Source organism: Triticum dicoccoides, chromosome 6A (genome assembly GCF_002162155.2).
Source record: "Triticum dicoccoides isolate Atlit2015 ecotype Zavitan chromosome 6A, WEW_v2.0, whole genome shotgun sequence".
NCBI classification, from domain to species: domain Eukaryota; kingdom Viridiplantae; phylum Streptophyta; class Magnoliopsida; order Poales; family Poaceae; genus Triticum; species Triticum dicoccoides.
In genome coordinates, this window is record NC_041390.1 from 278798602 (window position 1) to 278811478 (window position 12877).

Below are 12877 nucleotides of genomic sequence, written 5' to 3' on the forward strand. Positions count from 1 at the left end.
TGCATATGTTGGCCTCTTTAGTATAGCATGTATATAATTAATTTCATTCTACCATGTTTTTCATATCCCGTTCCATTCTAGTGACTCAGATGATTTGGAAAATGATTGGTCATGTAATTTTACTGCAGTCACTTCTTGCAGCTCTTGGATCAATTCAGTTTGTATCCAATATTGCATTTGCCTACGTTGTGTTGAACAAGACCATTTCAGTGAAGTATGTATATTTAGCTTCTTGGGACCACATTAATAAATATTAGAATGAATACATTGAATCATGAAATGAGAGTAATTAGGATTTTACTTTATTTCAGGGTCATGGTAGCCACAACTTTTATTGTCTTTGGCAATGTCTTCTTAGTTTCCTTCGGCAATCACCAATCTCCTGGTATGAGTTATTTAATACATTATTTATGTTGTATGTTTCCCTATAGACTAGTATTGCAGTAAGGAAATTTAGTTTTAGTTTTTATTTTGGTGTGCTTTTGTTTCCATGCCAATTGTAACACCATCGCTCCTGCAAGGGAACATATTACCTTGGGTGCAGCATATACTATTACGATGTATAGCTGTAAGCCCGCAGCTTTATCTTTATCTGTGTTCTAACTTGTAAGTAAATCTTCTGATGATATAAATACATGGGCAGTTTATACTCCGGAGCAGCTGATTGCGAAATACAGCAACTTGGTCTTTGTTCTCTATTGTATGTCATTGGTCTTTGTTGTTGCACTCAGTCAATATCTCTATAGGTGAAATTGCCCTCTTAAAACCTAGCCTCTTTAGAAACGTTCGATTATGTTGTTTCTTACCTGTTACAATACTCTGCTGCAGGAGTGGAGAGACAATTCTTTCAGATAATGCAAAAGATACTAGCACACATTGGCGAACACTGCTGCCCTTTTCTTACGCTATTGTATCTGGTGCCATTGGATCTTGCTCCGTCTTGTTTGCGAAATCATTGTAGGTTTGACCGAGATTTATGCATATGACATGCATATCCTCTTTGATTGCGAGTTTCTGACTACCCTGCAATACTCCCCACCTTTATTTGGTTACTACTAGGTCTAACATGCTGAGGCTGACCATGAGCAGCAGATACCAATTCCACAGCTGGTTCACATACTCAATTCTTCTGTTATTTCTCTGTACAGCTGGATTTTGGGTAATGTAGTGCAGACACTAAGCTAATGCATTATTCCGAGACAATGATACATTCTGTTGTGATTGATATTGTTGTGTAATCGGACTCTACTGTGGCACAGATGGCGAGACTGAATGAAGGACTGTCTCTGTTTGATGCAATACTGATTGTCCCAATGTTTCAGATTGCATGGACTTTCTTCTCTATTTGTACAGGATTTGTTTACTTTCAAGAGTATCAAGTAAGTTCTTATTCATGAATGTTTGTAATGGCAAGTGAATTTTGTGTTTGGTCATGCACTAATTGAAGCTTTTGACTTGCCTTAGGTGTTTGATACACTCAGGATAATAATGTTCGTGCTGGGCATGACATTTGTCTTCATAGGCATATCCTTGCTAGCACCTGATGAAAATAAAGGTGCGCACTTGGCAATAAGTTGATTTCATGTGCTTTTACATAAACATAAAATGGTTTTGACCATGGAAATTCTTAGTAGCTGACACCAAAGATGGCTCTAACGCCACAAAGGACGCGGCAATTGATATGAACAGGTTCTTGTTGCTATCTGCTCTTTCCACTAGTTAAACCTTATGCTTCATTGCATTTTACAGTGAATGTCTTTTTTTACTTTGCCTTTTCAGTGAAGCACATGTATCAGGAAATTGCAGGCCAAGAAAGTTGCCGATGGAGGAGACGGAAGTAGATGATATGGACTCATTCTCAACCTCAGTAAAAGTGAAAGCAAAACACATATTGTCGAGAGCAAAGGTCAGTGCGTCTTTTTCTAGATCAAGGTATGCTTTTGCGTTGATGCAGGTATGCTACCTCATGTCATCTTATTTGCAGTCGGCTTGCTCCATGTCACTTGGCCTTGGGGAGGAGACCATCAGCGCTTCTTCAGTGCTTGCAATCCCAATGGTTTCCTCGAGAACAACAGGGTTTAGGGGAATTCGAACTGACCGATCAAAGTACATTCCCCTGCGGTCCACTGATTGGGATAATCTATAGCTGGTGATGTTCTATAGATACACAATACAGATGTTATTTTTTATATTGCCAATTGGTAATTGTTTGTACTTCCCAAGGCAATTGTCCGTTCTGCCTCGTAGTACTAATTAGCTGTAACATCAGTGTATAGTTTCAACATTTCCACTTGTAACATTGTCCATACCCATGTTGTAATTGAAACAGCTGCTTGCACTACATGTATAAACACACCATGTTAGAATAAACTTCATTGATTCAATTCTATCCATTTATTCGGCCATTTCTGTGTAACATGTGAAAAGCTAAGCGATGATAAGAGCAACTCCAATGCAACTCCAATGCGCCAACCCAAACGGATGCACATATTGTTGGCTTTTTGTTTGTTTGGGTCGACCGAGCGGATGAGATTGTCTGATTTTCGGATGCATGTATTGTCCGCTTTTTGTCTTTTTGGGCAACTCCAACGCGCCAACCTGAACGGATGCACGTATTGTTTGCTTTTTTGTCTGTTTTGGTCAGCCGAGCGGATGGGATTGCCTGATTTTTAGTTTGGGTCCGTGTCACCCAATGGGTGGCCGATGCATTTTTTTTTCGCGTCCACAATTTTTTTGAACGCTTTTTGTTTGTTGGGTCGGCCGAGCGGATGGGATTGTCTGGTTTTTAGTTTGGGTCGTGATATAGGCAAAGGTATCCTGTCTTTCGATAAGATGGTAGCTATCGTTTTTGGTGGAGTAGACTTTAAAGATCTGACTACGAACGTGTGAGAATGCCGCATTTTAGCAATCGTTAAACCAACTCAGGGACCGGTCCTGAGATTGTGGGCGCTCGGGGCGAAACTAAAACTCGAGGCCCTTAATATGGATATAACAACAACAACAACAACAACATGAGCATCATAATATTTTAAACAACACTTAAATGCATCTAAAATCACTTATGATGGGGGTGATGTCAATGTCATCCAATAATATGGGGTCAGCCTTTTCTTTTTCCTGATCCGATTCCGAATTCTCGTTAGTTGGTTGCTCTTTCTCTTCCTCTATGACAACCATCACCAACTCATCATCTCGGTTTATCGAAGCAGCGGAAGCATCAATATTACTCTTGAGAAATTTATGAATATCACTGCCTTGTGATTGTACCAATTTATCCACAAGTTTCTTTGTTTTCCTTTTATCACTACCTGATGGATACTTCCTGTTTCTGGATGACATGATATTGATAACACACTGCTGCAAATGAAAAAAAATCATTGCATCATTTGTTGAATAGTGCCTGCTATGCATCAATGAACGACAATATGATTACGATATACCCGACGGTCGAATCTGTGATGACTGAATACTGATGAGCGTCAGTGCGTGTGCCTATGCTGCTATACATGGCCAAGAGGCTAGAGTCAGAGAGCAATTCAATTGAGCAAACCGGATGACGACGGGGACCTTGGGAATTGTAATCACTAATCAGCGGCGCCGGTGAACTGGATTTGGAAGGAGTTACTCGTAGGAGCAGGGGGCGGCAGTATGGCGTCGGCGGCCTAGGGCTGGGACTGGGAATCCCCGCGTGATGGAAAATATAAAGGGATCACGATCTGTGCTAATTGAAAAATAGAAAGGGACCACGATTTTTTTTAATATGTGATGAAAGGGATCACATGCAAATTGATCGCTTTTCTTAAGGGTAAGCCAAATCGATCGCTGCTGGGTGGGATCGGGCTATCTGCCTGCTGCTTCTCGCGCTTGCGTGCCTGGCTGCCGGCATGCGTGAAAGCCGAGCGTTGCGATTTTTTCTCCGACTCCATAGGCCATAGCCTGCCTACATACCTGGGCCGGGCCCCCTAGATTTTGGGGGCCTTGGGCGGCCGCCCCTGCCCCCCTCAGGGCCGGCCCTGAACCAACTTCGAGAGGTTATTGACCACGCTGGAGTACGATTAACCTGACCATGAGGGTCTGTTTCCTGCACGCAAACGAAGAACAAGCAAGAAACTAAAATTGCAATATGGATATTGCGAATATAAGAAAAAAGCTTTATTAATGAAAGGTGGGGTTCTGTGACGTCTTTGTCTGGTCGTAGAACACAAACAAAGTACGCGAAGTTGCTGCTATGGCGAACTTTTAATCTAAACAAAATCCAAAGTATAAAGGGTGCCTTAAGGGCTCTATTTGTAGGGGGAAAGAGAGGAGATTTTTTCCTCCCTTGACAAGGTGGAACTAAAACACCCCCTGAGTCGTTTTCCCTACAATACAGACTCTAAAAATATAGCCTAAAAGTAGTATTTCAAAATTACATGGGTCTGGCCCAAAAATAAGGTGGCACAACACCTATATTAAGCTATGGACGAAATTAGTGAAAGGGCATCTTGTATATTTCTTCCATGTCCTGGCTCCAAAGTGCTGAAAACTCCACTCGAAACTCCGTTCTTGCTCCCTTTATGTCGGTGTCAAAACCGGTGAATCTCGGGTAGGGGGTCCTGAGCTGTGGACCTTGGATCAATGGGGAACAAGGGACGAAGGAGACGATGTTTACTTAGGTTCGGGCCCTCTCGGAGAGGCAAAACCCTACGCCCTGCTTGATTGTATTGAAGTGTATAGGGTGATTACTGAGTCGATCTATCACGAGATTAGATGAACTAAACCCTAGGTGAGTAGGATGATGTTTCTTCTTCTAGCCTCTACGGACTAAACCCTCTGGTTTATATAGGCACCAGGGATACTAGGGTTACATGGTCGGTTACAATGAAGGAATAAACATGCCGATTCTACCATCTTGACTTGGAGGACACACCAAGGCTTCCAAGGTTTCCTATCCGGACACGGAGTCGCCTTATAGCTCAACCTTCTAGTAGTCATTGAGCGGCCCACTTGTCTGGCCCACAGGAGATAGTCTGGCAGCCCGAGGACCCCTTAGTCTTGGACTCCCTCAGTAGCCCCCGAACTAGTGTCCAACGCCGGGGTTCATGATTTCTGGTAGTTCTGCATGTCCGAAGTCTCCGGCTTGCAAGATGAGTTCTTCACCCCCTCAATGTTCGGATGTCAATAGTTCGGCTGCCGATGATCTCCCGATTCATCAAAGCGCCGTTGGGCCCATCGTACCTATCCCTCAAGGGCCACTCGTCCAAGTTCAGCCATGGGTCATCCGGATTATATCCTGACTCCGAATTGTGAACATCGCTTAGCCTCGAAGGCCAACCGCTCAAGTGTGAACAGTGCCCTTGCCTGATAACTTTTGGCGAAAGGTCACGGCCGGCCACAAACACTGAACCATTGTAAAAACTTGATTCAGGTTCGAGGCGGCTCCTCCATTGGCACGTCCCATCAATATGGAGATCGTGCCCCGTGTTTTAAGGGATATGATCAATGATTTTGCTTATCCCACTCACGCATAATGACACGATTATATCGGGAAGCGGCGAGGTCTGAGGCGCAGTAAAGGGACTCTTGGTATTATGGCAGTTTATAAAAGGAAAACTGCCACACGCTTTCCCCTTCCTCTCTCGCCATTGCTTCCCCAATCTACTGGGCTCCAGCGCCCTGACACGTCCTCCCCCAAGAATCCCTCCTAGCCACTTCCTCAATCCGTCCATGGCTGGATCTGGTTCGAAAGGAAAGTGGGAGGCCTCCAGCATCACCAACGACGGCATCGATAATCTGAAGCGCGCTGGCTACCTTCTGGCCAATGTCACTCACCGGGCTCTGGAGGAGGGGCCAAGTCATCCCCACTCTCTGGCTAGGCGAGAGGGTGTTGTTCGTCCCTCACTTCATCCGGAGGCTGGGCTTCCCGCTTCACCCCTTTATCAGGGAGTCGATGTTTTTTATGGGCTAGATTTTCATGATCTCACTCCGAACTCCCTCCTTCATATTTCGACCGCTTTCTCTGCATGCTTTCCCCTTCCCCTCTCGCCATTGCTTCCCTAATCTACTGGGCTCCAGCGCCCTGATCCGTCCTCCCCCAAGAATCCCTCCTAGCCATTTCCTCAATCTGTCCATGGCTGGATCTGGTTCGAAAGGGAAGTGGGAGGCCTCCAACGTCACAATGACGACATCGAGAATCTAAAGCGTGCTGGCTACCTTCTGGCCAATGTCACTCACCGGGCTCCGGAGGAGGGCCAAGTCGTCCCCACTCCATGGCTAGGCGAGAGGGTGTTGTTCGTCCCCCACTTCATCCGGAGGCTGACCTTCCCGCCTCACCCCTTTATCAGGGGGTTGATGTTCTTTTGCGGGCTAGATTTTCATGATCTCACTCTGAACTCCATCCTTCATATTTCGGCCTTCACAGTCATCTGTGAGGCCTTTCTGCGGGTCTAGCCACACTTTGGCCTATGCTAAAGGTCTTCAACGTCAAGCCAAAGATAGTCGATGGCTAGCATGCAGACTGTGTGTGTGTGTGTGTGCGAGGGGATGATTAGTAAGCTTGCCCGGGTCGAGTGGCCGGAGGGTACCTTTATAGATACCATCAAGGTCTGGCAAAAAGAGTGGTTCTATATCACCGAACCACGCGACGCAGGCTGGGCAGCGGCCCCTGAATTCAGATCCTGGCCTCCAACAAGGCTAACCTCGTGGACCAAGAAGGGCCTTGACCGGGGATCATCCACGGAGGTGGAGTCGCTACAAAAACGCGTCTCCAGTATGATAAGGGCGAACGACAAGTTGACCAACGTGGTCCAGGTGATGCTCTACCGCCGCCTCCTACCTTGCCAACAATGGGTCGGCCCCATGTGGTCCTACATGCCCAAGGACCTAGCCACCGTGCTTCGCTTCTATGGCACCACCCACGACAAGACGTGGAAGGTGCTATTCAAGCCCTAGAAGGAGTGGCCAGCCAAGGAAGAAGATATCAGCCTTGATGCCGCACACCCTCCCCGGGAGGTAACGAGGTTTTACTTTCTATGTTCCAATATTTGTCTTTTTAACAAGGAACCTAATTCTTTCTTCCCCGCATTCACAGAGCTGGCTAAACAAAGCCGTGTGAATCGACAACCCGGCCCCATTGCCTAAAGACCCCAGGTCGGCCCTATTGGAGGAGATGCTAACCGTGGTGCCTTACGGCGCCAAAGAAGAAAGAGAAGAAGAAGGCCGAGGTGAGGGAGGCCCGAGAAGGGGGCCTCCGCCCAAGGGGGCATCCGGTGTCGGGACCCCGATTCTAAGTCACACCGATCTAGCATGTAACACCTCATATCACTTTGCGGCCTCACGCACGGTAGCCCCATGGGTGTCGCCTTACCATGGCCCGGAACCGTTTGCGCCTTTTGGCTCACGTATATGATAGTGTCGCTAGCATCCATATGACAGAGAACCCGGGCCGACATGGCTAGTCGTGAACCCAAAGCGGCACAGACCTATGGAGACAGGCATACATGAATCACATCGAGCATGTCGGTCAACAGCGTATGAATCCGGGCTGTAGTACTGGGCTAACAGGACTCCGGAAGTCACCGCGTGACATTTCCCCAAGGGACAGACATAGGAACGAAGTGGAACACATGCCGGCCAATCAAGTGTTCTGAGCAGTAGTGCTGGGCTAGCAGGACTCCGGTGAACCAGGCTGTAGCGGACTACTATGGCTCAAGGAAGCACTAGACTACATTTCCCCATAAGAGAGGCTGCCAAGGACAAACAACTAGATTGTCGGATCCCACACATAGCAATACACGTCGCACGTACGCATAACATGCAAGTATGTGATGTACAACATGGCATCACAACATAACGCAACTCATATAGATAAAGGCTCAGAAGAGCCACATAGCATAAATACAAATAGGGGTCACATGACCCATCATTCAGAGCATACAAGCAACGGAAGCATTACATGTCTGAGTACAGACAACTACAAAAGAAAAAGGCCGAGAAGCCTGACTATCTACAAGTCCCTCCAAGGTACAAGATCGTAGCTGAGGTAACAAGCTACTCGTCGAAGTCCAAGCGGTACTACTAGTGAGACAGATGTCTCACCTGCAAAACATAAATAAAGCAAACGTGAGTACAAGGTACTCATCAAGACTTACATCAGATCCTAACATACATGCATTTGTATCAAGAAGGTAATGTGGGGTTTAGTTGCAGCAAGCCAGCTTTGACTCAGTGGCTATCCTGTTCTACGACAATGAGAAACTTCTTTGAGGTGAGGCAGCGCACACGAGTTCACTAATCACCACGTCAATCACTACTATGGATTCATCCCCGTCTCTCCTACGAGAAGGCCATCCATAGCACTCACACTTGTCTTGAGCATTTTAGAGTATCCACTTTAAGTTGTCTATGAACCACGTAAGCATCCAAGAAGTCCATAACCGAGGACACAGCTATTCGAATAGATCATGATAACCCTGCACGGGTGTACTTCTTCACACACGCTCTCACCACTTATCACCATGTACACGTCATGTATCTCGACAACCTTCAAGTGGAAGCCTGGCGAGGGTGTCGGCCACGACCTGACTATCCACGCAAGACTCTAGTCCGGGTTTATCGCCTATTTGGGTTCAACCCGCAAGGAGATCCGGCCGGGGTGTCGCTCACGGCCCCAAACGATGTGAGCAGGGTTCCCAAGCCCACCATCCATGTGCCACTTGGTACACCGTGCCACCTGTGCCTAGTCTGTCCCGAGCCCACCCTACCGGGTGCCACTCGGTAGAAAAAATAGCACTACCTACAAACACCAGAAACTATTTGCAACTCCTGGACAAAGTTCAAGGCGATTAATAAGCCGAGAGAGCTTGGAGTGCCCGGAGCCCAATGTGTGGTAGTAGCTAGTCATTGGGCAACTTACACAGAACTCAGTTCTTAAGGACGGTCCCAATGAGACAACCCACCATGTACTCCTACATGGCCTCTCACGGCTACCTTTACCAAATCGTGTTCACACGCTTAACTCTCAGCACCAGAACATATCATAACACTCCAATTCATTCCCGATGAATCAGACCTGACATACTCTAAGCAATAGCAGGCATGGCATGGCAAGAACACAACATGGCTCAAGCGACTCCTACACATGCTAGTGGGTTTCAACTATTTACTGTGTCAATGACAGGTCATGCAGAGGGATGGGTTCAACTACTGCAACATAAAGTAGCAGTTGAATCGTTGTTGTCCTAATGCAGTAAAAGGGAGCAGGAGCGAGAGAGTGAGATTGTATCGGAATGAACAAGGGGGTTTGCTTGCCTGGTAGATCAACAGGGGGGCACTGCTCCACTGATAGGTACTCTCGAACACTTTACGGAGCAGGACCTATCGAGAAGGAACGGTGTCGGAAATCAAGACACAAACATATGCAACATTATGATGCATGAACATGGTAATAATGTTATGATTTGCACTAATGCATCTAGCAACAATTTAAATGAAATCCATATGGACCAAGGTTTCATATGCAAACTCCATATTTAGCATTTAAAATGCCATTATCATGTTTTCACTTATACAGTGGGTATAAGTTGGTTGAACATGCATGAAAATGGTACAGATGGATAGATTGAATTTTTCTGATCATTTTTCATATATAAATTATTTCAATCTGAGCTACGGTTGAATTGATCAGTGTCACAGAGGGGGGGGGGGTTAATTAGCGGGGTTGACTCGGTCAAACCTGCTGGCGTTTAGCCGCCGGCGAGGCCGAACGCGGCGGAGGGCACGGGAATTGCCCTCCGGTGACCATTCGGGCGGCGGAGAGCACCGGGGCGTAGCCCGTGCTCTCCCGCATCTAGTGGGGTAGATAGGAGGAGGAGGGGTGGCCGGAGCTCGCCGAAGCAAGGCTCGCGGCGGCGGCCAGAGCACGGGTTCGGGCGGAATCGAGCTACGGGGCATGGCAGGGGCTGCGGAGGGCCTCTACGGCCTCCTGGCGTCACCAGGAGCACGGTGACGCGCGTGGGAGTGGCTGGCTCGTCCCCTGGCCATGGTGGCACAATGGCCGGCGGCGAGGTGCTACGGCCGTGGTGCCAGACGGGTCTAGAGGGCGCCAGAAGAGCAGGGGAGAGGGGGGTTCGACGGTGGGGCTCACAGCGAATCCAACGGCGGGGTCGGCGAGCTCGGGGAAGGCTTGGTGCAGCCGGAACGGCGAGGGCGATCTCCGGCTGCCGGAAGTGAAGACGACGGCGAGGCGGCGCTCCAGGGCCTCCCGTGGTGCGTGACTTGGTGGAGAGGACAAGGAGGACGGCGTGGAGCATCTGGGCACGAAACGAGGGCGAGGCCGTGACGGTGGGCGCGGCAACGGCGAGCCGTGGCGACGGAGCCGTTCAGGGGAGGGGGGTGAGAGAGGGATCCAGGGGAGGAGGGAGAGCGAGAGGGAGTGAGGGAGGCCGAGGGGAGTGCGTGGCGTCGTCGAGGGCCTCCAGCAGCGAGCGGGGAAGCAGGAGGTGGCGGCGGTGGCCGTGCGCGCGTCGGGCACGCGCTGTGCATCCGACTGGCGGGAGGAAGAAGACCTCCCTGCCCCTGGTGGGCTGGGCCGGCCAGATGGGCTGCCAGGTAAGGCCCAGGTACTTCTCTCCTTCTCTCTTATTTCTCTTTTCTAATTTCTGACATTTGTTTTGGTTTGATAAAAATACCAAATTATTTTATTTAATTCTGACAATTTTTGCAGGGGCCTAAGGGATTATTCCAAAGCCCCTCACCAAAATTCAGAATTATTGGACAATATTTCATATATATAAAAATATTTATCCAACGCTAATAATTACTGGATTAACTCCAAATGTCCAAGATAAATATTTATGAGTTCCTTAAAATATTGGTTTGATTTTTACCTCTGACCAATATTTTCAGAGAGTAACACGAACATTTTCTTGGACCTTTTTGGAGAAATTTTATCTGGATTATTTCCAGAAATGATTTCTGAGGGTTTCACAAATCCCCATTTCAAATTTATATGGAATTTAAACATGATGCAAACATGAAGGGCTAGCCTAGGTCATACCAGAATTAGGGATGTGACAACTCGCCCCCACTCGGAAGAATCTCGTCCCGAGATTCAGGAGTCGGCGGAAAGAAAGTGGGGTACTCAAGTCGAAGACGATCTTCACACTCCCAAGTAGCTTCTCTCTCGGAATGATGAGACCACTGAACCTTGAGAAACTTGATGTTATGACGTCGGGTGACACGCTCTGCTTGATCAAGGATGCAGACAGGGTATTCTCGATAAGTGAGGTTATCTTGGAGATCAAGTGTTTCGTGGTCCACTTCGCGGATGGGATCCGAGAAGCAACGCCTGAGTTGAGAGACGTGGAAGACATCATGAACTCGAGAAAGATGTGGGGGTAGTTCCAACTGGTAGGCAACCTCTCCTCGTTTAGCGAGAATGAGAAAGGGACCAATGTAACGAGGAGCCAACTTGCCCTTGATACCGAATCGATGGGTACCCTTCAAAGGGGTAACCCGAAGGTAAGCTTTGTCGCCAATTTCATAAGCCACTTCCTTATGACTACGGTCATACTGGCTCTTTTGACGAGATTGGGCTGTTTTCAAATTCTCACGAATGATGCGAACTTGCTCTTCCGCCTCTTGGATCATATCTGGTCCAAAGAATTGTCGTTCACCGGTTTCTGACCAGTTCAAAGGTGTTCGACATCTTCGTCCATACAGAACCTCAAAAGGAGCTTTCTTGAGGCTGAATTGGTAGATGTTGTTATAAGCAAACTCGGCGAAGGGAATACACTTCTCCCAATCCATACCGAATGAGATAACACAAGATCTAAGCATGTCTTCAAGAATCTGGTTGACCCTTTCCACCTGACCACTTGATTGAGGGTGGAAAGCGGTACTGAAGGAAAGATGGGTGCCCATGGCAGTTTGGAAACTCTCCCAGAAATGAGAAGTGAAAAGACTACCACGGTCTGAATTGATCTCTAGTGGAACACCATGAAGTGACACTATTCGAGAAATATATAAGTCAGCAAGCTGACCAGCAGTGATACTCTCTCGAACAGGTAGGAAGTGAGCCACTTTGGAAAGACGATCAATGACTACGAAGATAGCATTATTCCCTCTCTTGGTCCTGGGAAAGCCGGTGACGAAGTCCATGCCAACTTTATCCCATTTCCACTCAGGAATAGCTAAAGGTTGAAGGGTGCCAGCAGGTCTCTGATGCTCTCCCTTCACGCGACGACAAACGTCACGGTTAGCAATAAATTGAGCAATTTCTCTCTTCATCCTAGTCCACCAGAACCTCTGGCGTAGGTCCTGATACATCTTAGTACTACCGGGATGAAACGTGGGAGGAGATTCATGCGCCTCCTTAAGGATTAATTGTCGAAGATGTTGATTCTTGGGAACCACCAAGCGACTCTCAAAGAAAACAACACCACGATCATCTATAGAGAAACTACCACCAACTCCTTTGTTAATGTTTCTCTTGATCCGGGAAATTCCCGTATCCTGCTTCTGAGCAGAGATGATTTGATCCACAAGAGTAGGTTTCGCCACCAAGGTAGAAAGGAATCCGTGAGGATCAAGGTGGAGGTTAAGCTTACATAATTCCTCATGGAGAAGTGGTTGGCCCTGCTGCAACATGAGATTGTTGCAATAGGACTTACGACTTAGCGCATCAGCCATGACATTCCCCTTGCCTGGGGTGTAGGTAATCCCTAAGTCGTAATCTGAGATTAACTCCAACCAACGTCTTTGTCTAAGGTTCAAATCTGGTTGGGTGAAGATATATTTGAGACTCTAGTGGTCGGTGTAAATCTCGCAACGTTTACCGAGAAGGTAATGTCGCCATGTCTTAAGTGCATAGACTACGGCTGCAAGCTCTAGATCATGT

General features: G+C 47.5%; 1 protein-coding gene across 2 annotated transcripts in view; it reads left to right on the forward strand.

The window, feature by feature from the left end:
* LOC119316784 (probable magnesium transporter NIPA8) overlaps positions 1-2405 on the forward strand; it is a 3602-nt gene extending 1197 nt beyond the window's left edge. The window contains exons 4-13 of one of the 2 annotated variants that reach the window (XM_037591162.1): positions 129-214; positions 312-385; positions 644-746; positions 829-957; positions 1060-1159; positions 1260-1379; positions 1465-1555; positions 1632-1689; positions 1780-1906; positions 1985-2405. In XM_037591162.1, the coding sequence (XP_037447059.1) occupies positions 129-214; positions 312-385; positions 644-746; positions 829-957; positions 1060-1159; positions 1260-1379; positions 1465-1555; positions 1632-1689; positions 1780-1906; positions 1985-2146 (1050 nt within the window). In that variant the 3' untranslated portion in view covers positions 2147-2405. The remainder of the gene's footprint in view (positions 1-128; positions 215-311; positions 386-643; positions 747-828; positions 958-1059; positions 1160-1259; positions 1380-1464; positions 1556-1631; positions 1690-1779; positions 1907-1984) is intronic. The other variant, XM_037591163.1, reaches the window with a different exon arrangement.
* Positions 2406-12877: the final 10472 nt, after the last annotated feature.